This window comes from Podarcis bocagei (genome assembly GCF_964188305.1).
Source record: "Podarcis bocagei genome assembly, chromosome: 14".
Lineage (NCBI taxonomy): Eukaryota > Metazoa > Chordata > Lepidosauria > Squamata > Lacertidae > Podarcis > Podarcis bocagei.
This window is the reverse complement of record NC_138139.1, coordinates 18321808-18345560: the sequence shown is the minus strand read 5'-3', so window position 1 is coordinate 18345560 and position 23753 is coordinate 18321808. Positions and strand designations below refer to the sequence as shown.

The 23753-nt window shown below is 44.5% G+C and overlaps 1 protein-coding gene and 1 long non-coding RNA gene across 5 annotated transcripts in view; one reads left to right on the top strand and one right to left on the bottom strand.

Moving 5' to 3' along the window:
• Positions 1-22406, top strand: part of ARNT2 (aryl hydrocarbon receptor nuclear translocator 2) — a 152264-nt gene extending 129858 nt beyond the window's left edge. For all 4 annotated transcript variants that reach the window (XM_081171129.1, XM_081171128.1, XM_081171130.1 and 1 more), the window contains exons 15-19: positions 3072-3171; positions 8512-8650; positions 10083-10248; positions 16553-16689; positions 17772-22406. In XM_081171129.1, coding sequence (XP_081027255.1) covers positions 3072-3171; positions 8512-8650; positions 10083-10248; positions 16553-16689; positions 17772-17870 — 641 coding nt within the window. In that variant the 3' untranslated portion in view covers positions 17871-22406. The remainder of the gene's footprint in view (positions 1-3071; positions 3172-8511; positions 8651-10082; positions 10249-16552; positions 16690-17771) is intronic.
• LOC308573931 lies at positions 16508-23192 on the bottom strand. Its single transcript, XR_014002253.1, has 2 exons — positions 23099-23192; positions 16508-16756 (listed from the first exon to the last, which is right to left on the bottom strand). It is a non-coding gene; the product is annotated as an uncharacterized lncRNA (long non-coding RNA).
• Between the last annotated feature and the right edge of the window lie 561 nt (positions 23193-23753).

Below are 23753 nucleotides of genomic sequence, written 5' to 3'. Positions count from 1 at the left end.
ATTAAGCTTTCCCCCTTATCTTTCCTCCAAGAAGTTCAAGGTGATGCAATGAATTCTCTCTTCCCATTTTATCTACACAACAACCCTGTGAGGTAGCTTAGCCTGAGAGAGAATGACTGACCCACGCAGCTGCATGCTGTGTGGGGATTTGAGACTGGTCTCCCTAGGCTCTAACCTACTGCTCTTCAACCTTGGCTCCCCAGATGTCATTGGACCACAACTCCCATCATTCCTACCATTAACTAAACTAGCTGGTTATGATGGGAGTTGCAGTCCAACAACATCTGGGGACCCAGGGGTGAAGAACTGCAGCCCTGACACCTTGACCTCCATGGTGCTCTAATGTCACCAGTTTTGCTTTGACAGCTGCTAAATCCTACCAGCTGCCCACCGACTCGTCTCCAAATATCTGAGATCAAGCTCGGAGGAAATGCTTTTTAATTGTTGTGCAATGTCTTCAGGTCAATTTGCGGCTCTATGTAACGTTGCAGTTGTTGTTTGCAGTGCGTTTTAGATTCCCGAGATTTGTTAATGGCCGAAGGCCAGGAAGACAAATAAGCTTGAACTGAACTGAACTAGATCCATCCCTGGTCAGCAACTAAGTCTTTAACTGCCTCTGACTCACTTCCAGGAGCCAGGCAAATGGCTGTTGTAGCATACACATTCTGGCGGTGAGGCCAGCCCTCACCTCACATGCTTCAGCTGCTGGCTCTGCAGTGCCCGTGCCACAACTCCTGCACAGAAACTCACATTTTGAGTGGCGTGGAGAATAGCTTGCGGCTTGTGAACAAAGCAACACAGGCTTATATCAGGTCCGATTATTTAAGCATAGCGGAAGCTGTCTTGTACCAAGTCAGACCATTGATCCATCTAGCTCAGTATTATTTACACTGACTGACAGCAGCTTTTAGACAGGGTTCTGTCCCAGCCCTGCCTGGAGATGCCAGGGATTTAACCTGCTGGCAAAACACAAGTTCTACCATTCTGCTACAGCCCTTCAAGCTTTTTCTATCTAGTCCAACCCTCTCTTTTCTGACTGATAGCAGCTTGCCAGAATCTCCTCCAGCAGAGAGCTGTCTTTCCCATCACTTCCTGTTTGCCTCATCCTTCTAAATTGGAGGTGTCAGGGATAATAATAATAATAATTTTTATTTATACCCCGCCCTTCCCAGCCAAGGCTGGGCTCAGGGCGGCTAACAAGCAATAATAAAAACAAGTTGAATGAATACAACTTAAAAACAATATTAAAATACAACATTAAAACATTAAAATGCAGCCTCATCACAGGAGGAGAAAGGAAAAAGAAAGAGGGAGAGGGAATCAAATTGACTCCAAGCCAAAGGCCAGGCGGAACAACTCTGTCTTACAGGCCCTGCAGAAAGAAATCAGATCCCGCAGGGCCCTGGTCTCATGAGACAGAGCGTTCCACCAGGCCGGAGCCAGTGATGAAAAAGCCCTGGCTCTGGTTGAGGTTAATCTGCCTTCCTTAGGGCCCGGGACCTCTAGGATGTTGCAATTTATGGGTAGAATCCAGAACCCTATGCATATAAGGAACGTGCTCACTCACCACACCACAAAGCAGCTGCTGTAGATGTTAGATTTTGTGTGCTATTTAAAGGTGCCAAATTGTATGTACTGTATGTTTTGTATTGTAATGATGCACCTGGAGAGGGAACTGTTTCTACTTCCCCGTTCAAGGTCCAAAATGAACAGAGGAAGCTTTTTCCAGGTCAGGCATATGGGTACATCTGTCTACACTAGGATTATCCATTTCGACTGGCAGTGACACCCCAGGGTCTTAGTTAGAGAGAGGTATTCTCCATCACTGGCTACCTGATCCAGCTTTAATGCTAAGGATTAAACCTGGAACCTTTTGCATTAGAAGCATGTGCTCTACCACCAAACTATAGCAGAGAAGTAGCAGACAGGGATAGTGCTACGTGGATAATTGAGTGTGTGCTGCTACACTCCAAATCCCCATCTCCCACCACGCCTTTTTTTTAGGATGGTACAGCTGTATTACTGTCAGATTCCTGCCCCGCAACACAAGGCCAGCAACCTTTATTCAGATCTTTATTCAGGCTAATAGCAGTGCAGGTTCAGTAGAAAGCACTAGGTCCAGGAGCCAAGAGTTCAGGATGTGTGGGGAAGGCAAGAGATATGGCAATGGCAAAACCCAAACAGAAGTTACTAAGATGTCCCAACAACTGCCATGCACCTCCCGCCAAGCTTTTAAAGATGAGGCAGGGTGTGCTCACTCATGAGACTCTCGCCCTACAAGCCAGCTGTGTGCGCAGCTGCTTGCTCCTCCAGGATGGGTGTAGCTGCTCCCACCTACAAAGGCAGCCCTGGACTCACAGTAACAAGACCTCCCCTTCTACCTCCAAAGTCTCTTCTTCAGCTCCTCCCCTGGCTGGTCATAGTCCCTCCCTACACACACACAAAATTTTGATGGGATTTGCAGAGCTTCCTGGTGGGTTATTCTTAAAAGAATGTGGTTTAAAAAATGACCTGTCTGTAGCAGCCTTGCACATAAGGCTGCTAACGTAACCAGCCTGAAAAAGTGTGCATTGGCATAACTGTGACCTTGGGAGCAGCCCCGCTAGTATAACTGGAGTGCAAGATTGTCTCATCAGTCCTGAAGCAAGTTGTTAATTTCCACATTGTTTGTACAGTGGTACCTTGGGTTATATACGCTTCAGGTTACAGACTCCACTAACCCAGAAATAGTACCTCGGGTTAAGGACTTTGCTTCAGGATGAGAACAGAAATTGTGCAGTGATGGCGCAGCAGCAGCAGGAGGCCCCATTAGCTAAAGTGGTGCTTCAGGTTAAGAACAGTTTCAGGTTAAGAATAGACCTCCGGAACGAATTAAGTATTTAACGCGAGGTACCACTGTAATGGTATTTTTGAAAGGGAGCCCTACCAACTTTTGGTTTTGGTTGTGTACGTTTTGTAGTTGTTGTTGTTTTCCTACAAGAGACCATTTTCCCATTGCCGCACAATGTGCATTTCCTGTGCTTTCCCATCCCATTATCCTGAAATGGATTTTTCTGTGCTTGTTCTTGCAGCAGATAAAAAGATGATGCCTTCAGCATCCACAGCCGGTAACCAGCAGATCTACTCTCAAGGGAGCCCCTTCCAGCCGGGACATTCTGGAAAGTCGTTCAGGTATTGTACATGGCAGCAGAATGAATCACAAGAAAGGAAACACAATTGTGTAAGAGTCATAGATGATGACAGCCCTTGATTCTTAACAGCATCATGGCTTAATTCTCCCTACAGGAAAGAATCTCCATGGCCACATTTCAGAAATCACTTTGCCCTGGAATCATCCACTAATTGGATTTTTCGGGATCTGAAATTTTGTATATAGGCCGCATCATGGTGTTTTTGCAAATGCAGTTGACTTGTGCTCACCTTCTGGGAATGTTGATACAATACAGTTAGTCGCAGTCTAGTTCTCTTGCCCTGATGTATATAGCTGATGATCATTTTTTGCCATTTCTTGAGGGTCTTTGCTCAAAGGTTGAGTTTGGAATAAAAATAAAAAATAAAAATTTGGGAAATGCCTTTTCAGAGAGTGACTAATAAACTTGGCTCAGGGCGCAAAAGTATAAATCTCACCTGGATACGGTAAAGAAAAGACAGGCAGTAGAATGCAGGGGGTGGGGGTGGAATTAAGTCAATTAATTTGCGAAGTAGCGAAAAGGCGACTGCAGAGAAGGAGGAGGAGCAAGATGGAAAAGGAAGCAAACCAAAATAGGGGCATTTTAATAGTAACAACAGCTGGGGGGGTTGAAATACAAGGTAAAGTCTGATGCAGCTTAATAGATTTATTAGTTAGATTAATTGATTAAAAACTTTTTGCCTGATTAAAAAAGTGCCCTTTTTATTTAGAAAAAATATTCATATATTGCAACATTCAGCAATATAAAAACATTAAAAGAAACACAGAATAATAATCAAAATGATTATATTTCTTTTGTGTGTGCGTGTGATATAATTTTTATACAACTAGTTTTAAAACAGTGGTTCCCAACCTTTTTTTGGCCATGCCCCACCTAAGCATCTCTAAAATCCTGATTGCCGCCCCCCCATGACATATTCTTATTATTCTATTCACATGGAGGAAGCCTAAAAGGCCACTAACTTGGTCTAACTCATTCTCGAATTGCCCCTCTTAAAAATCAAATTGCCCCCCTCTGGGGCGTGTGTCCCATGGTGGGAACCGTGGTTTTGAAAACTGCAGAAGGCAGACACCGTCTTAGAAGAGGCAACCCCCTTCTCTCTCTCATTCGGATAAAATGCCTCTTCCAAAAAAGGAACGCCTGTTCTTATACACAGATGTGCATCGTCTAAATGCACATTAAACAGCTGTAACCCATGCAGCTATTCAAGTAGGATTTCATTGAATTGTGTAGTGACCCTAAATTTCAGAGCCGAAAAAGGTAATGCAGGCTGAACAATGAACAAGAAAGGGGAGTGAGGAAAGAGAGAGGGTGAGAGAGCACGCCATTCTCCAGTTAGGTGCCCAAGAGAGGGAATTAGAAACTAAATGCCAGCTATGTTTTTGTAGAAACTAGTGTGGTGTGGTTTGTTTTGAGCATATAATTGATAGTGTTGTTCTTGGGAAGGAAACGCTTTTCTTGGAAAGAAAAAACCTTCCTTGATGTTTGTTGCCTGAATGAAAAAGCAATCAGTAAGTAGCCCTAGAGGATATTGCCAATATTAAAATATGCTTTAATTAAATCCGATATGTGAAGCCAGGACTACATTACAGTGCAACTAATTTCCCATGGCTGTTCTGAGGTTTGGGATTCCTGAACTGTTTTCTTTGAAGGTTGTGTGTAGATTTCTATGCTATTCTGTTGGGTGTCTCCTGCAACATAAAAGTGAGGCCGGTATAGTTAATAAGTATTTATTTGCTTTTGAATGTTACATAATCATGAAAACAGACACAGCACAGAAGATCTCTGATCTCCTTTTTCTGTAGTGTTAGTAATCTGTACAGGGAAAATTTATTACAGTACATAATTTATTACATAACATAACTGTGCACTAGTATATTTTGAACGAGATTCAATTCTCCATTCAGGGAAATTCCAGAAAGGTACATCATGTCATAGAAGTCATAACAAGACAGAGATCATGCAGTACAAAGTAGTTATGTATTTTATTTTTCCCAGGTTCTTTGATCTTAAAGACTCAAAGTCTGTAATGGTGAGGCTTCCTAAGTCCGCAATCCTACACACATGTACTTAGGAGTAAGTCCCATTGAACTGAGCAGGGCTTACTTCTGAGTTTGCTTGGATATTAATACTCTACAACCCCTCAACTTGGGATAACTCAGTTGGTACAGCATGAAACTCTTTATCTTAGGGTTGTGGGTCTGAGCCCCACTTTGGGCAAAAGATTCCTGCGTTGCAGGGGGTGGACTAGAGGATCCTCATGGCCCCTTCCAACTCTGTGATTCCACCGTCTTAAGGCTGTATGCTTTTGAATACCGGTTTCTGGAAACCACAGAAGTTCTCTTTCTCAAGCTCTGGGAGGAAGACCTTTCATTGCCTACAGACAGCCACCCAATCTTAAACAACTCCTAACCCACAATAATACTACAACCAGACTTAACACGGACACTGGCACCAGAGCCTGCAATAAACCCAGATGCCAACTTTGCTGCCACATACACCCGGACAACACCATTACTGGCCCCAACAACATCACACACACCATCTCGGGACTATTTAATTGCTCATCGTCTAACATTGTGTATGCCATCAAATGCCAACAGTGTCCTTCAGCTCTCTATATTGGACAAACAGGCCAAACCTTACGCCAAAGAATAAACGGACATAAATCTGACATCAAGAATCACAAAACAGAGAAACCAGTAGGAGAACACTTCAATCTCCCAGGACATTCTATACAAGATCTCAAAGTAGCTGTTTTACTACAAAGGAATTTCAGAAATAGACTGGAAAGAGAAGCTGCTGAATTGCAACTCATTACCAAACTTAAAACCATGGAGAGACCTGGTCTGAACAAAGACATTGGATTCTTATCTCATTATACATGACTAAGCCATTTCTCACCTTCTCACCCCTTGCCTTTTCCTGTAAGACCTATTACAGTCGTTAAGAGTCGTCAACAGGCTCATCTCAGCTATCTGCCAATCTCCCATTCCCACCACCCTTCTGAGTAATACCCCTCCCCACCTTCTCACTATATAGAAGGATCTGGCAACTTCTGTTTCAGTGTATCTGAAGAAGTGTGCATGCACACGAAAGCTCATACCAAGAACTAACTTAGTTGGTCTTTAAGGTGCTACTGGAAGGAATTTTTTTGTTTTGTTACAGTGATCTGATTCACATGGCATGTGGACTTGGTTCAGAGAAACATGCTGGGTGAGTCTTGCCTGCCTCCCATGACCCTTAAAATGTTACACATGGTGCCTGGGTCCATGACTTTGCCGCATCATCTGACTGCCCACCAGTGAGGATCCATATCTCAGCAACAGACCACATGTTTAGTTTTCAGGCAGGAGCCATTCCCAGCCCCACCTAGAGGTGCCAGGGATTGGAGCCATATGAAGTGTGTCGGGATCTCCGCTCGGCCAAGCTGATAAAGCTCATCTTCTTCCGAGTCCTTCAGAATTGCCCTCCCGGCGAATAATTAACGACCTGAGCCTTTGATGAGGCTTCCAGGCACGTTCCCCCATTCAGCAGAGCTTCCAAAGCAGCACGCGGAAGTGATGAGATTTATGGCTACATCGCTGTGCTTTATTTCTTACTACGCAGACAGCAAAGAAATATACATCCTCTCTCTATGAAAGCAGAGAGCAACTGAACAAAGGAACAAAGGAACAGAGAAACCAGTACGTCACATCCGTCTCCCTTCTCCCGTGAGACTTCCAATAGCCTGGGCTGTCTCTGGAATGTAAACAGAGCCTTGTGACTCTAGGCAGCTGCACAGTGGCAAACAGAAACTAAGAAAGTGTGCGCTCTACCACTGGGCTATGGCCCCTCTAGAAAGGTTTTAAGTACGACTGAGAGAATGCCTGCAAAGCACTCTTTTCTTTTGTAGGAAAAGTATACTTTTGGGGCATTCTGCAATTATGAATAGCATCCTTTTTGAAACCAATGCAGGAGGAGGCAATATCACCCATAGCAAATACATTAATTGCATACAGCCTTCGGTTATATCTGGACTGATCCATGTAAAACGAAGGAATGGAGGTTGCACGGCTCTGCTTAAGAAGACTGTTGCTGATTGTGTGTGCTCATGTAGGCTGAGGAGGATCTCTTGGAGTTTAAAAACACCTGCAAAAGGATGGGGGGAGAGTTGTTTTCATCTTCTCCTTTATGCTGCCAAGATTTGAGTCCCTCGGTTGGTACTTTCTGGCTCTGTTACTGGAGCAATTCCCCAGAATTGCTGCCAGGGTACATTTGTGTGTGCCATGAGCGCAGTGCTAGCATACCATGAGAAATAAATTAAATAATTAAGAGTGTTTTGCAAGCCCAAAATATGTGCCTGTTGCATTTTTGTGTGTTTCACTGCTCCTGGCCATGCCTCCCTTTAACCAACCTCTGGGGGGAATTCTGCTGCAATTCTCCATCAAATATGACTAGAATGTTCAGAAACGTTGCTGAATTGGTTCATCCTCAGATGAACTTGCCTGTTGCATCTCTGCACAAGTAATTGTTCCTGGTTTAATATTTCCTTCCGGTAGGCACATCCAGGTTAGTGACTTCTGCAGAAAGAATGGGCAGTGGGCATCTCTGAAGGCATGTATTCCTTCCTCTTGCACATTCTGAAAGTATCTGTGTGCATATAAGCTACAGTGGTACCTCTACTTGCTTTCACCTCCGGTTACGTATTCTTCGGGATACATACGTGGCAAACCCAGAAGTATTTTTCCGGGTTTCGCCATGCACAGAAGCATTAAACCACGCCATGCACAGAAGCAGCACCTCCAGTTGCGAATTCCTCGGGATTTGACCGGAGCTCCAGAACGCATCCTCTTCGCAACCGGAGGTACCACTGTACTTATATTCTTGTTAATTCCTTATCAGGGTCCCTCTTCAGCTTTCTATATATCTTCATTGTAGGTTGATATAGAATATCAGGCAATAAAAAAAATCCCTGTATACTTTAAAAATATTGCCATGAGTCCTAGGAAGAAGTTTACTTAAGATCAAAGGGTTATTCTGGGATGTTCAATGCAGCAAAAGTAATAGTCTGCATTTTTTGCATTTGAGTTGTAGTCCATGTATCCCAAAATGTGATTTGTTTAACTGGTTTACTGGTTGATTGGGAGGTTTGCAAACTGTAATTACAGGTGTTCTTGTAAACAGTAGTTTGTGTTCAACAACGTTTTCCTCAGAGCTGTGAAATTAATGAACCTAAGGTAGTTGTTGATTTTGTTAGGTCTATTCCATGAGTAACATTGGATGCAACCCGTGAGCATCCTTATAACATCAAATTCATTCCTGTTCTCTCCCTTTGAAGCTCGTCTGTGGTCCATGTGCCCGGCGTCAACGACATCCAGTCATCATCATCAGCTGGTCAGAACCTGTCCCAGATCTCACGCCAGCTAAATCAGAGTCAAGTTGCCTGGACAGGAAGTCGCCCTCCATTTCCAGGACAGGTAGGAGAGTTATAGAAAAGTATAGAAAATATTTCACTTCCTGGGCCCAAAGAGAGAAGGCAGTAGAGACAGGAGTCTCACTCTGAGAGGGGGCCTTCCTGAATACATATTGCCTAAAGACTCTTGCAGAGCCTGGAGCCAGCACTGGCTAACCTAGGAGAGGAGAAGGGAATCTCAGGCGCAGAGACCAGAGGCAGTCCTCAAGGTCTCTCAATCTGGTCCCTGAAACAAACCCCAAGCCCCTTCTCTCACTGGCCCTGTTTGTATGGAATGCTTTAGCCTGGTTGGATATGTTAATTACTGATTTATTGTGGATTTGATCCATTGCGGAGTAACCTCACTTGTAGTTAACTGCAATTGTTAAAATATTGTTCATGCAGGAATTGGCAAGTGAATAGCTGATGGTTAAGGATAGGTAAGTTTAACAGAATGTGTATTAGAAGCAACTAGGAAACTAAATCAGCAACAAGAGGAAACTTTGGATGCATCAAGAACAGAATGTAGGAAACCATTGTTTGCACACACAAAAAGTATTAAATTTATTTTAATTTGTGGCTGATTAGGTAAAATTTAAGGACGCGGATGGCACTGTGGTCTAAACCACAGAGCCTAGGGCTTGCCGATTGGAAGGTCGGCAGTTCAAATCCCCGTGACGGGGTGAGCTCCCGTTGTTCGGTCCCAGCTCCTGCCCACCTAGCAGTTCAAAAGCACATCAAGTGCAAGTAGATAAATAGGTACTGCTCTGGCAGGAAGGTAAATGACGTTTCTGTGCGCTGCTTTGGTTCGCCAGAAGCGGCTTAGTCATGGTAGCCACATGACCCGGAAGCTGTCTGCGGACAAACGCCGGCTCCCTCGGCCTATAGAGCAAGATGAGCGTGCAACCCCAGAGTCGTCCGTGACGAGACCTAACAGTCGGGGTACCTTTAGCTTTTTAGGTAAAATTTGGAAAAGCAATAAAAGCAGTTTGACAAACTTTAAAAAAAGCCTGGCTGAATGTGTCCTTGAATTCTGATAATGCCTTTCCCTTCCCTGGATGGAGGATGGAGTGTGTTTGTGCTGTGTGTGCTGTACAAAGGTAACATTTACATTCATTGCTGCACCTACTTTTGCCTCTGGTCTGGCTGGCCACTGGCATGTGCCCCCCCATTCCCACCCAGAAGGGAATTGTGGCCTTCGGACAGAGAGGGGTTCCCCACCATTGGCCTGGGAAGAGTTTGTAGCACATAGCTATGCTTTGGGTTTCTTGAACTTAAACAGCCGAGAACCCACGTTGCTGGAGCACAGCAACCCACCTAACTAGCTCTGCAAAGATGCTTGTTTTGCAAATAGATGTGCCGAGATGGAAGTCTGTTGCGCCACTTTGTTCTTGGGTCAAATGCCGCGGGAAGGATGATAACGCCTTGATGTTGCTGTCTTTCACTCTCCCATTCAGCAAATTCCTTCGCAGTCTGGCAAGGCTCAGTCTTCTCCCTTTGCAATTGGAACCAGTCACACTTACTCTGCTGACCCAGCATCGTACAGCCCCCTGTCCAGTCCTGCTACCTCCTCTCCGAGCGGGAATGCCTATTCCAGCCTAGCTAACAGGACAGCAGGGTTTGGTAGGTATCAAGCCTGGCTGCCTCGCCTAAAACAAAAGCGCCACAAGGTACAATGAGGTCTCTTCGACTTACTACGAACATATCTCTTGTGGATCAGTCCCATGTCCATAGCCCACCTAGTCCAGCATCCTGTTCTCACAGTGTCCAACCAGATGTTCCAATGGGAAGCCCACAAGCAAGACTTGAGTGCAACTATGATGTGCAGCTGTCACGATTCATGTGATCTGGGGGCCCAGCAAGCAGAATGGCCAGTTAAAGAGGCTAGACAGTATCTGCACTTTCAGAGCACATTTCTACCACTGTAACAGTCATGGTTTCCTTTTCCCCTCCACAAAGGAATCCTGGAAACCATAGTTTACCCCCTCGCAGAGCTACAATTCCCAGAAAACCACAGTTCCCAGAATTCTTTGGGGGAAGGTTGTGTGCTTTATATGTATGGTGTGGGCATGTAACTAAACTGGGCATGGACTAAACTGGTGAGCCAGGGTGCACAACCAGAAAGCAGCTTGGTTAATAATAATAATAATAATAATAATAATAATAATAATAATTTATTATTGATACTAACCCATCTGGCTGGATTTCCCCAGCCACGCTAGCTGGCTTCCAACAGAATATTTAAAACACAATAAAACATCAAACATTAAAAATTTCCCAACACGGGACTGCCTTCAGATGTCTTCTAAAAGTAAGATAGTCATACCTTGGGTTACAGACGCTTCAGGTTGTGTTTTTTCAGGTTACAGAAGCGCCAAAACCCGGAAGTACTGGAACAGGTTACTTCCGGGTTTCGGTGGTCACGCATGCGCAGAAGCGCTAAATCGCACTATGCGCAGAAGCGCCGAATCGCAACCCGCGCATGCGCAGATGTGGCGCTGCGGGTTGCAAACATGCCTCCTGCACGGATCACACTCGCAACCTGAGTGTCCACTGTAGTTGTTTATTTCCTTACCATCTGATGGGAGGACGTTCTATAGGGCGGGCACCACTACCGAGAAGGCCCTCTGCCTGGTTCCCTGTAACCTCACTTCTCGCAGTGAAGGAATATATATTGAAGGAATAATTGCTGAAGGACCAGGGTTCAGATCCAGCACTCAGCCGTGAAGCTCTTACTGGGTGGCCTGCGGCCAGGCATTCTCTCCCAGCCTAACCTACCTCATGGGGTTGCTGTGAGGATAAAATGAGAAGGGGGAGAACCATATATATTGCCTTGAGCTCCTTGGAAGAAAGGTGGGGTATAAATGCAGAGAAATGAGTAGGAGATACGACTGTACATCTGCAAGCCTAAAAGATATAGTAAAATCCATTCTTCTCTCTCTCTCTCTCTCTCTCTCTCTCTCTCTCTCTCTGTGTGTGTGTGTGTGTGTGTGTGTGTAGAGGCAGTTGTCTAAAGCAGGGGCAGCAGCCAACATGCTGCCCTCCATATGTTGCTGCACCCCAGCTCCCTATCAGTCCCAGCCAGCAGAGCAAAGGGATGATGAGCATTGTGGTGCGACAACATATACGAGAGAGAGATGCTGACTACCCCAGTCTATAGGAGATATATGGCGCTCTTTGGTCATCACAAAGTCCATCCACCTTGAGCCCTGAAACCTGGCCGTCTTTTTTTGTTGAGTTTGTTTGCACTTGGAGAAAATGCTGTTGTGTTGAGTGGGGAGAGCTTGAATTTATATTTTCTCGCGTCAGCAAACTGAAGAGCATATCTCAAGCCCGGAGTTTGTAGCAGATAATTCAGGACAGGCTATGAATCAATTTCTGCGGTTTGAAGGCGAGTGCCAGGAACAAAAGGTGAAGAGAGATCACTTAGATACCAAAGCCTCCCGTAAGCATGGGGGTTATTACTACTGTTGTTTTTTTAAGTCTCACTCAGAGAAGCTCAAAACTCGACCAAAATATTCCCATTGAGGAAGGGTCTTTTGCTTTGACCTTACCAGACTTCGTTCAAGTTTCCTAATTCAGTTACAGTGGTACCTCGGGTTAACAACTTAATTCATTCCGGAGGTCCATTCTTTTTTTTTTTTATAAATTTTTATTGGTTTTTCCACTTTTATAAAGACAAAACACACACAGAAAAGACACAGACAAGAACATGTATAAATTCCGAAAATCCTAGTTTACTAACCCTATTCCCAGACTTCCCCCCACCCCCCCTCGTGCATCCCAATTCCCAAGATTGTGTCAGCAATTTGGTGTTTCTCCTCTTAACCATCTTATCACTTTTTTTATAAAGAAATATAGATTTTTCTAAGTTGGACTCAAATTCTCTTCCGTCGATTTCTCATTTTGTCTTAATTAAAAGTCATATTAACTAAACCTAAAGGTCTTGAGTGTTTTTAAGATTCTCTTCTTCCCTCCCTCCCATCCCTGGTTTTTGTCCCTTCCAATACATATCCAGAATAGCAGTTCTTAGCCTGGATTCCTCACGTCCGAGGCTTTCAAGTCTCTTTCAGTCCCTCTCCGCCGGTCTTGTTGGTAGTCCTTTATGTCGGTCATCAAGTCTGGAAAAAGCTCTTTCGCCATCAAACCATATTCTCTTCCCACAAGGACATTTGAAAGCCACTGCTGAAAGGTTTCCACAAATCCTGCATCTTCAAAGTCAAAGTCAGAATGGAGGCCCCAATCATATTTCTTTGTTTTAAGTTCCTGTGTTCCATAAACTCCCGGGGCCTCCTCCTTCATCTTCTTCATCTTTCGCAGACTTGTGGTAGGTGGAATCCAAAAATCTCCTTGCTTGTGTTCCACAGGTGTCGGCTTTTGGTTATTACTTCCCAGCTTTACTTTCTCTTTTTCTTGTTTAGTCTCTTCCACCTTTTCAGATATCAGTTCCCATTCAGCTGTGGATTCTTTCTCATTCAGGTCCTCAATACAAACAGCAGAGCAGCCTGTTCCAGAAGTCAAGGTCATAAGTTGTTTATTCATAGCTAAGGTCTGCTCTTGTAGAGTTCCCACCAATTGAAACATCCTTTCGATTTCCACTAGTAACTTTCCATCCACAGCCATTGTATCCATTGTAGTTTCACAGAATTCCCCCTAGGGGGAATCTGGTTACTTATTAGTCTTTTCTCCAACAATCGTTTAACTTATTTTTATTACTTTGTTTCCAACAATCTTGATTCAATTGTAACTCATCTTAGTCCAGAGGGATCTTAAATAGCAATTTTTCCACTCTAAACTGCCCGCTTGACAGCTTTGACAGCTGTCAAACTCCGCAGCTCTTACACAGGCACAGAGACAGGACGCTCCCGGGCCCGGGAGGGGGGGTTGTTTAAAGCAAAAGAAGGCTTCCCAGTCTCCACTCTCCAGCTCAAAATTTCCTTTAAGTAAATCTTGGAAGTTAGTGTCCTTTTTAACTCACCCCTCCAAGGGTAGGCTCTCCAGCTTAGCACTTTGTCGTTGCTTAGATCTTCTGCAAGGGGGGGGTGCGGACTTCCTTTTAGCACACCCCCCGGTCGTCTCCAATTCAGGGCAATATTTTTAAAATCCAATTCCGTCTTACTCACGGGTTCTTTCTTTTCAGTCCAAATTTCAAGGAAGGGAGTCAGCGCTCTCTGGTCATGGCTCGCAGCTTCACTCCACCGAGGTAGCGATCGACTCTCAGTGCCATGCCGCCCTTCGTATCCTCTCCGCAGCCTTTAAAAAGGCTCTTCGTGGATCGGGGGGCGCTTAAGGCACCCGCCGAGTCTTCAGTCCGCAGGCTTCCGCGCCTGCGGTTTTTAAGGGTCCCCGCGTCGCCGGCGCGGCAAAGACCCGTCCTCGGTTGAGCCGATTCCCTCCGCAGCTCGGAGGGAATCCGCCATTTCCGAATCGCGCCAACCCGGAAGTCCTCATTCCGGAGGTCCATTCTTAACCTGAAACTGTTCTTAACCTGAAGCACCACTTTAGCTAATGGGGCCTCCTGCTGCTGCTGCGCCACCGGAGCACGATTTCTGTTCTCATCCTGAAGCAAAGTTCTTAACCCGAGGTACTATTTCTGGGTTAGCGGAATCTGTAACCTGAAGCGTCTGTAACCCGAGGTACCACTGTATTATGAATTGGGTCCTTTTACATAATAGATGGCCATAATACTCTCTTTAACTTACCATCCATGAGCTCAAGAGACATAGGGAGACTTTCTCACTGGGTGCCTCTCAGCTTTGAAATTCTCTTCCTTTTTACAGGAGATTCACCAGAGTCTCTGCACCTTCCAGAATCTGTGGAGGTTGTTCTCCTTCAAAGTGGCTGTTCTGTCCAGGGATGGGGTCAGGTTGGGCCAGATGAGATTGATTTAACCAATGCAAATGGTAGGGGTGGGTTATGCAAGGTTTTGAGATTAGGCAGGCAAATTGCATTCCCCATGGGATTCCACAGCGCTCTAAGCTAGGTCATTTAAGACTGTACCTAATGGTCTTGGTGGGGGGTGCTCTTCAGAAGATAATGCATATGATTACTTCACATTTTCAAATGTGTCAAGTCAGCCCATCTGCATTGTGGGGAGGGGCTTCCTGCTCATTCCATTAAGTGAGGCCCTTGACTTCTGCCCTAAAGTCTTGCCCTCCCCACACACGACTGCTGGGATCCCAGATGCAGCTGTTCTGCATGTGCTCTGTTTATTCAGGGCATTACTATTACGATTAAGAAAAAGGAGTAATTTTAACTCTTGCACAAAAGTACAGATACGGAACCAGTTTGTAGCTATGGCATTTGGCTTTCTTTCTTTTTTAAAATTAGAAAAAGTTACGCATTTGACCCATTCCTTGATTTCAGACTAGTGGGATTAGGTGATGAATATTATTTATATGTTTATGTAATTGTTGTAACTTTTTACAGTGGTACCTCAGGTTACAGACGCTTCAGGTTACGGACTCTGCTAACCCAGAAATAGTACCTCAGGTTAAGAACTTTGCTTCAGGATTAGAACAGAAATTGTGCAGCGGCAGCAGGAGGCCCCATTAGCTAAAGTGGTGTCTCAGGTTAAGAACAGTTTCAGGATAAGAACGGACCTCCGGAACGAATTAAGTTCTTAACCTCAGGTCCCACTGTATATACATAGCATATGCTTTCTACTTTATCAAGATGCTTAAGGCAGCTTTCAAATTTAACCAGCAGAAACCAGTGAAATACAGTCTTTAAGCATATTTTAGAACCCATCTCATTGGTTGATACAGTAATACAGAGCAAAGCTCCTAACAATCTGTAATGCCTGCATAACTTGCTTTTTAAAAATCTGGTTTCACATACCTGCTTAAATGATTGCAGTGTCAGGCTTCGGTACACCTCTTTTGGAAGGGGGTTCTAGGGCTGGGGAGCCACCACAGGAAAGGCCCTGTCTTTTTCAGTTTCCATCTGGACAGATGCCACATCCGCACTATACATTTAAAGCAGTATCATACCAATTTAAACAGTCATGGCAAATCCTAGGAAGTGTAGTTTGTAAAGGCTGCTGAAAGATGTTTGGAGACACCTATAATCTTCTCACAGAGCTACAATTCCTAGAGTGGTTTTAACAGTCAGTTCCTCGTCCCCGTGAACTCTGGGAATTGTAGCTCTGTGAGGGGAATAGGGATCTCCTAACAACTCTCAGCACCCTTTATAAGCTACAGTTCCCAGGATTCTTTGGATGAAGCCGTGGCTGTTTAACGCAGTATCATAGTGCTTTAAATGCATAGTGTGGATGGGGACAGAACGAGAACAGAACCTCTCCTTTAGCCCTTGACAGGCAGTGCATGTAAGTGTGCATGTAACTTTGTAAGGGAGAAGTTAATTCTAAATGCCTGAAGGAACACAGTGCAAACCTCAGGAACAGAGGACTAGACCTAAGGTCGTCAGGAATGAATATAACACCGGTCCTGAAAGACCTGCACTGGCTCCCAGTACTTTTCCAAGCGCAATTCAAAGCGCTGACCTTTAAAACCCTAAACAGTCTTGGCCCAGTATACCTGAAGGAGCGTCTCCACCCCCATCGTTCAGCCCAGACACTGAGATCCAGTTCCGAGGGCCTTCTAGCAGTTCCCTCCCTGTGAGAAGCGAGGTTACAGGGAACCAGGCAGAGGGCCTCCTGATGTCAAGGAAATAAACAACTATCTGACTTTTAGAAGACATCTGAAGACAGCCTGTTTAGGGAAGTTTTTAATGCTTGGTGTTTTATCGTGTTTTTAATATTCTGTTGTGAGCTGCCCAGAGAGGCTGGGGAAACCAGGCCAGATGTGCTGCGTTTATACTTTATTATGATTATGATAATGATTATTATTTGCTTAGTCAAAAAAGAAAAGAAAAGAAAAAGTACATTTTAAAAGACCCGATCATGTAACTTTATTTTATTTTCCAGCTGAAAGCAGCCAAAGCAGCGGACAGTTCCAAGGGAGGCCTTCGGAGGTGTGGTCCCAGTGGCAAAGCCAACATCACAACCAGCAAAACAGTGAGCAGCATCCTCACCAGCAAACCAGCCAGACAGAAGTGTTCCAGGTGAGTCCCTGGACCCGTGATTCAGCATGGCAAGGTGATCCGTCTCTTGCAGGTGACCTTTTGGGTCCTGGTAAAAGGCAGCAAACTTGTCAACAAATATCATTTTATCCAGGGGTCAGCAACCTTTTTCAGCCATGGGCCGGTCCACCACCCCTCAGACCATGGGGGGGGCAGACTATATTTTTTTGGGGAAATGAACAAATTCCTATGCCCCACAAATAACCCAGAGATGCATTTTAAATAAAAGGACACATTCTACACATGTAAAAACACGCTCATTCCTGGACCGTCGGTGGGCTGGATTTAGAAGCGATTGGGCCGCATCCGGGCCCCGGGCCTTAGATTGCCTACCCCTGGTTTATTCCTTATGGAAAGAACTGGTCGGTCATCTTGTTACATCCAAGCTAGATGGTAGCAGGATGCTGTATGTGGAGCGACAGAACCTGAAGTTTGGTGCCAGCTCCAGGTTTAAGTGGCCCTACGCAGGTGTGGGCGCTGGTGGGCTTACCTGGCTGGGCTGGCAATGCGCTACACCAGTCCTGAGATTTTGCACAGAGTACTTCTTTCCTTAAATTACGAGCTGACTGTTCCTTGCTGCTTCTTTAGTTGCTGTACAGCAGGCTTCCTCAACCTCGGCCCTCCTGATGTTTTGAGACTACAATTCCCAACATCCCTGACCACTGGTCCTAGGGATCATGGGAGTTGTAGGCCAAAAACATCTCGAGGTCCGAGGTTGAGGAAGCGTGCGGTGCAGTTAAGGGACAAAGGGGGGAGATGCTAAAGGGGCTTTGCCCTAGATAAGGATACAGTGGTACCTCGGGTTAAGAACTTAATTCATTCTGGAGGTCTGTTCTTAACCTGAAACTGTTCTTAACCTAAGGTACCACTTTAGCTAATGGGGCCTCCCGCTGCCGCCATGCAATTTCTGTTCTCATCCTGAAGCAAAGTTCTTAACCTGAGGTACTATTTCTGCGTTAGTGGCGTCTGTAACCTGAAACGTCTGTAACCTGAAGCATCTGTAACCCAAGATACCACTGTACAAGAAAAATCACCTTTCCCTTTCATTTTCTTTTATCGTCCAGGATATGCTGCCTATTCCAGGAGATCCAACCCAGGGGACCGGCAATTACAACATTGAAGATTTTGCTGATTTGGGAATGTTTCCTCCATTTTCTGAGTAAATTTTTACCTAGCCAGATAACCTCTGCAAAGGACATTCTGGGAAAGGAAATCAGCATACCAGGGTAGTATGAGATCTGCTTTCCCTGTGTTAACATTATCATAGAAGCTATAAAACAAGAAACGCCCCCTTCTCGTACTTCAGATAATCACTTGCGCTCCTTCCAAGTGTTGACCATGCAAGTTCTAATGAAATAACCTAACGCCACCTGGTTGGCATTCGCCGCAAGGATTCATTTTGTATTTCATTCCCATTTGTGGTAGGGTTTTGAGCTTGGGTGGGGCGGGTGGTGGGGACGAGCAGGGAGGCGCTTTGATTTTTAACTTTCTCTCGGCTCTTAATATTTGAATGTGAACCATTTCTAACTTCCCTCCTTAGAGAAAGCTGCTTGTGTGAACAGATAATGAAATAAACACTCCAGTCCTCTGCTGGCTACTTGAAGATAAGACCTCCAGTTGTGAGGCTCCCTAGCTGTGACTCATAGACCACAGGGGGGTCAGAGAGCTCCATTCTGGTGGTTCTTGGAAAGGTAGCAGAACAGCTGAGAGTGTCTGTACATGGTTGTGCAAATGGTCCCCTCACCCCATGACAACAGAGATTGAAGCCATTTTGATCCTTTTTATGGTCATTTTAGGCCAGTTCGAATGTAAGGTTGTGTAACTATAACCTAGTCCTTTCTGGCAGGAGGTTCCAGCGCCTTTCCTATCTCATTTTAACACAGCTAGGCTTGAATGTATGTACATTTTAGTACTATCTGTATATCTGGTGTTGTACAAACTGGATCTTGAGTTTTGGATTTGTTATTTTACCATAAACAAGGGAAGTCTGTGCCTGAAGAGGGTAGCAATATATTCGGAGGGCTTACAGTCCAAGCTTAAGAGGACAGGTTGCACATGAATTTTGCTTTGAAATCCCTATATGCCCATTGGGGCTCTGCACACCACTCCATCGGCTATATAAATTCATGTGGCTTTGGCAATCTACGGTTTCACCTGCTTGTAACACTCAGCCAAACCATTATGATAACATTTCTGTGCAGTGCGCCTCTGCACCCTACAGCTGGATTGTGACCATAATACTGCTTGAAAGTGGTTTAGAAAACAAACAAAGCATGTGGGTTGTTGTTGCTTTTTAAGCTCAGCCAGAAATTGGCAAGCAACATTGCAGCAATAGCTGGAGTCAGCAGCTGTGTTGGGTCATTGTTTTCTGGAAAGGGGCAGGTTCTAATGTGGAGCCTAACTTGCTTCCTAGCCACCTTTAGCTAACAAAATGGTGGTGGTGGTGCTTCTGTTGAAGAGGCTAGTTCAAAATGCTTATCAAATGGAAGGTGGAAAGGCATGTTAACTCTGTACTTGGAGCTGCTGTCAAATCTCCCACTTGCAACTGTTAGAATCAGATTTCACCCCCAGCCCTGCTCAGCTGTAATGCGTAGGATCAGTTATCTATGGCCACGAGGTCATATTATGGAATGCTTTCCTGCCCATCATTGGCCACTCCTGGCTGGGGCAGAGAAAGGCAGCAACATTCCAATTAGGGGATTAGCCATTTTGTTCAAATTTTAATGAGAGGCCTCCTAGTTCATGCTTTCTGTACCATTAAGCCTGCCAAAACACAACTATCCTTTAGAATTCACACCTCTCTGAATTTTGCAATGGAGTTTCTCCAGACAGAAAATGTGTACAAAAATGCCTAAATTGGTGGAAAGTGTGCATAAAAATGCATGCATTAGTGAAAATGACACATAAGCATGCAGTTTTTTTAAGTGAAATTGCAATAATTTGTATATTGGTCGAAAATGCACATAGAAATGTGTATATTAGGAAAAATTAGCACTAAAATGCTGGCAAATTTTAATGAGGATTTCCTCCCCCCGTTGCAAATTGCTGGAGAAATGAACTTAAGAGCAGGAAAAGGAGAAACTTGGGGAACCAGTAACTGACAAATTCACCCAACTCTACAAATGAGCCTGATATACCTGGTGCAGCAGTACCATTTTCAACAGAAGTCTCACTTTGAGTGTAACATGTAGTTCCACCTATAATTTAAACCATCCGTTTCCATATTTGGTTTGATTTCCTTTCTTTGCATTAAAGCACAGTATGCAATTACAGGTACCTCTTAACAAGTCTACTGTTACTTAAGCTTCTAGTTCATTTCTGGTACAGTGTTCACCACCATGTTGGATAACTTCTCCTACTACCACAATGTGCATTTTTACACACTGGACAGCATTCAACTAAATAGTTCAAGGATGAACACTAGTGCAGTGGGATTTTTTCCTTCTCTCATCCCCCCATGCCATCCCCAAATCTGCTCTGAAAGGATGGAGAAAACCCCAGATTTAGGGAGCACAGCAGGAGGAGAGAACATTCCATTGTGCAAGAAGAAATCCTTCTGCTAGTGGAACATTTTGCATAGCACTACATAGAATACAATTCTGTATCCTTGTTTTTCCTCTCCCTTCCAAAAGTTACTCGGCCATGCAGCCATCAATGCCTTATCAATGTCATACTGTCCAATTTGTAGCCTCGCAAGATGGGCAATGGACAGATGTGTTTGAGAGTTGGTGAGTTTGTTTTTGTGGCTGTGTTCAACTTAGAAATCAAGAAGCAAGGCTGGCCCTTAGCTCCTTAGGCTGGGGAGGGGGCAGAAGGTGTTGCTAGATATGGGTAGGCAAAGGGTAGGATGGTTATGTTTTGCTATAAATATGGGAGCAAAAGATGAGCTAAATTGTCAAACCTGTTTTTCTGGATTAACAACTGCATGGACACAGGCCATTCTGCTTATAGTAACTCCTGGCATGATCCAGCCAAAGTTAAGCACTTTTCGTACTACAGTGGTACCTGAGGTTAAGTACTTAATTCGTTCCGGAGGTCCGTTCTTAACCTGAAACTGTTCTTAACCTGAAGCACCACTTTAGCTAATGGGGCCTCCTGCTGCTGCCGCACCAGCAGAGCACGATTTCTGTTCTCATCCTGAAGCAAAGTTCTTAACCCGAGGTACTATTTCTGTGTTAGCGGAGTTTGTAACCTGAAGCATATGTATCCTGAAGCGTATGTAACCTGAGGTACCACTGTAGTGAACCCAATCCAGCACTAAAGCCCTACTGATTTAATGGGAAAGAGTGGCAAGCAAATACTTAGTTAGAGCATCCCATTAGGGCTATCTCTAAGTATATCCAACCCATGTATCAGTTGCGGTCAGCTGATTATGCCCTGCTTGAGTTGTCCACATGACAAGCAGTTAAAACTGCAACAGTGAAAAGGAGGCATTTTGCTAAAGTGGCCTCAAGGCTTGCAGACAGCATGCTTTTAAATATGATGTGCTGTTTTGGGGCAGGGATTTGGCTGGTTGAGGACTACATCTGTAATTATTATTTGCTGCTGTTGCATTAAATTGTTGTTGTTGTTATTATCATCATCATCATACACTGCTTTGAACATTGGGAAAGTGCCCTCTAAGTATATTAACTAAATGGATTTGCTGGTCTGATCACATCCTGTCATGTGACCAGCGCAGAGATCTGACAAGCCAGCAAACCCAAGATTCTGGCAGGCTCTGACTACCATGACTTGCCTCATCCTTCTCTTGACTCCACCCCTTGGTCTGCCCATTTATTCCGAGACATTGGTTTCTACCCTGGCTCAGCCCTTGATCCTTCATTTCTGCCTGTGGGGCGGGCAGAATTCAACACAGTTCACATTTAAAGGTGGACATAGCTAATTCACACTTTCTAGAAATACGCAAAACAAAACACAGCCATACTTTGCAATTCACGTCTCCAAATTTTGTGGTGCAGTTCCCCAAACAAGTAGTGTGTACAAAAATGCATATACCAGGGTAAAGTATGCATAGAATAGAGTTACTTCAAAAAAATTCTTATATTAAAGAAAATTGCTTTGCAAAAATAAAAGAGTGTACATTGCATAGAAACGTGTATGTTATGAAATTTTCTCACAATTTCAGTGCAAGTTTCTCCAAGGACTTTTTAAAACAAAGAATTTTCAAACTGAAACTGAATCTGTCCTGATTTTGAGATAGGAAAAATGAGAACCTGAGTGAAACCAAAATGAACAGATTCTTCCAACTGTAGCTCAGGCCCCTTTCTAGGTGGGAGCAAGGAGGAAACGTTTTTTGAACGCCAAGCATTATCAGCAGTATTTTCCCACTGAAAACAATGTGCTTAACTATGGCAAGATCATCCTCATTGACCTCAGCAGGGAAGAGGTAAGCAGGCGTTTGGAACTCTCTTTTATTTAGAACTGAAAGTGCTCAGTTCAGAGCTTCAGATTATGTGCCATACCTTTGCCCCTTAAAAATATATGCCAATGGTGTGTGTGTGTGCGTGTTTTAATTGACTTTTTCTACCATTTGCATCCGTATCTGTTAGAGCCCTTTGGTGTCAATGTGGAACTGTGTTGTGGATAAAACTGTATTTTGTACTTCTAAGTGTTCTGTATAGCAAAACCAGTTTTGTGTGTCTGTATAATTAATAACCTGCCTTTTAAATTTTCATTAAAATAATAAAGCATCACGAGCTGTTGTTAACTGCTGCTGTCGTGTAACGCAGGGGTGGAGAACCTCCGTCCTGAGAACCAAACACAACCATCAAGCCAGCCCACAGGTCTCTACTCCAGGCCACATTCCTTGACAGTCTTGCTTCCTACACTCCTCGAGTGCTTTTGTGGGGCTGGACAGTGCCCTTGAAATGTGACGATGCCCCTTTGCTTGCCTGAACGGATTGTAGAGAGAGGTGGTTGTGGTGTAGGAATTTCCGACTTTCACATGGCTGGAATGTAGCCAACTGTACAAAGGTAAGACTCGCATCTTTTGATCCGCCCATTTTTGCCCACCTACCACTGTCATGTGATTTCCAGAAGGCTCCCTGTGAAGTCCCTCGGACTGTATGTTCTCCTACACCTGAGAACATCATAAGAGCCTGCCGGATCAGGCCAAAGTCTCACGTAGTCCAACATCCTGCTCTCATTGTGGTCAACTAGGTGCCTAGAGGAACCAGGCAAGCAGGACCCGAACACAGGAGCCTTTTCCATGTATGTGGCCTCCAGCATCTGGTTTTCAGAACCATTACTGCCTCCAACTACGGAGGCAGATTGTGGACATCAAGAGCCTTTTCCTCCATTAGCTTCTCTAATCTTTGAAAACCATCTATGTGGCCATCACTCCCTCCTCAGGAGTGAGTTCCATACTTTGTGCTGCATGAATAAGTACCGTATTTTCCGTTCCATAAGATGCACTTTCTTCCTCCTAAAAAGTAAGCGGAAATGTCTTTGCGTCTTTCGGAGCAAATGTGTGGTCAATCACTGGCTCCCTTTCCGGCCCTGCCCCCTTGCCCAGGCCTCCATTGTTGAATGTTCTGTTTGTTTCCCCAGCGACATGTGACTGGCTGATTATCTGTCTGGAAACTATAGAAATGGCTCCCTTTCCTTTCCTAAAGAAGCTGCAGAACTGTGAGTTGAACCCCCAAAAAACAAGGCTTTTCCCCTTTGCAAAAGAAGCCGCACAACTGTAAGCTGAGCCCCCCCAAAAAAGGGGCTTTCCCCCTTTCCTCCTCTGAAAACTAGGTACATCTTATGGTCAGGTGCGTCTTATGGAGCGAAAAATACTGCACTTTTTATCTATCCTGAATCTTCCAGCATTCAGCTTCATTGCGTGTCCACAAGTTCAAGGGTTAAGAGAGGGAAACCTCTCTCCACTTTCTTCTCGCCCCTGCATAATTTTACAAGCTATCATGTCGCCTCTACATAAAGTTATGGACACCGCCTCTACACGATGTAGTGAATGTTCTTGACTCTAATGCAAAGAAATGGATCTTTGGGTTGTATCCATCTACATTGTACTCAGAGTAGACCCATTAAACTCCTTT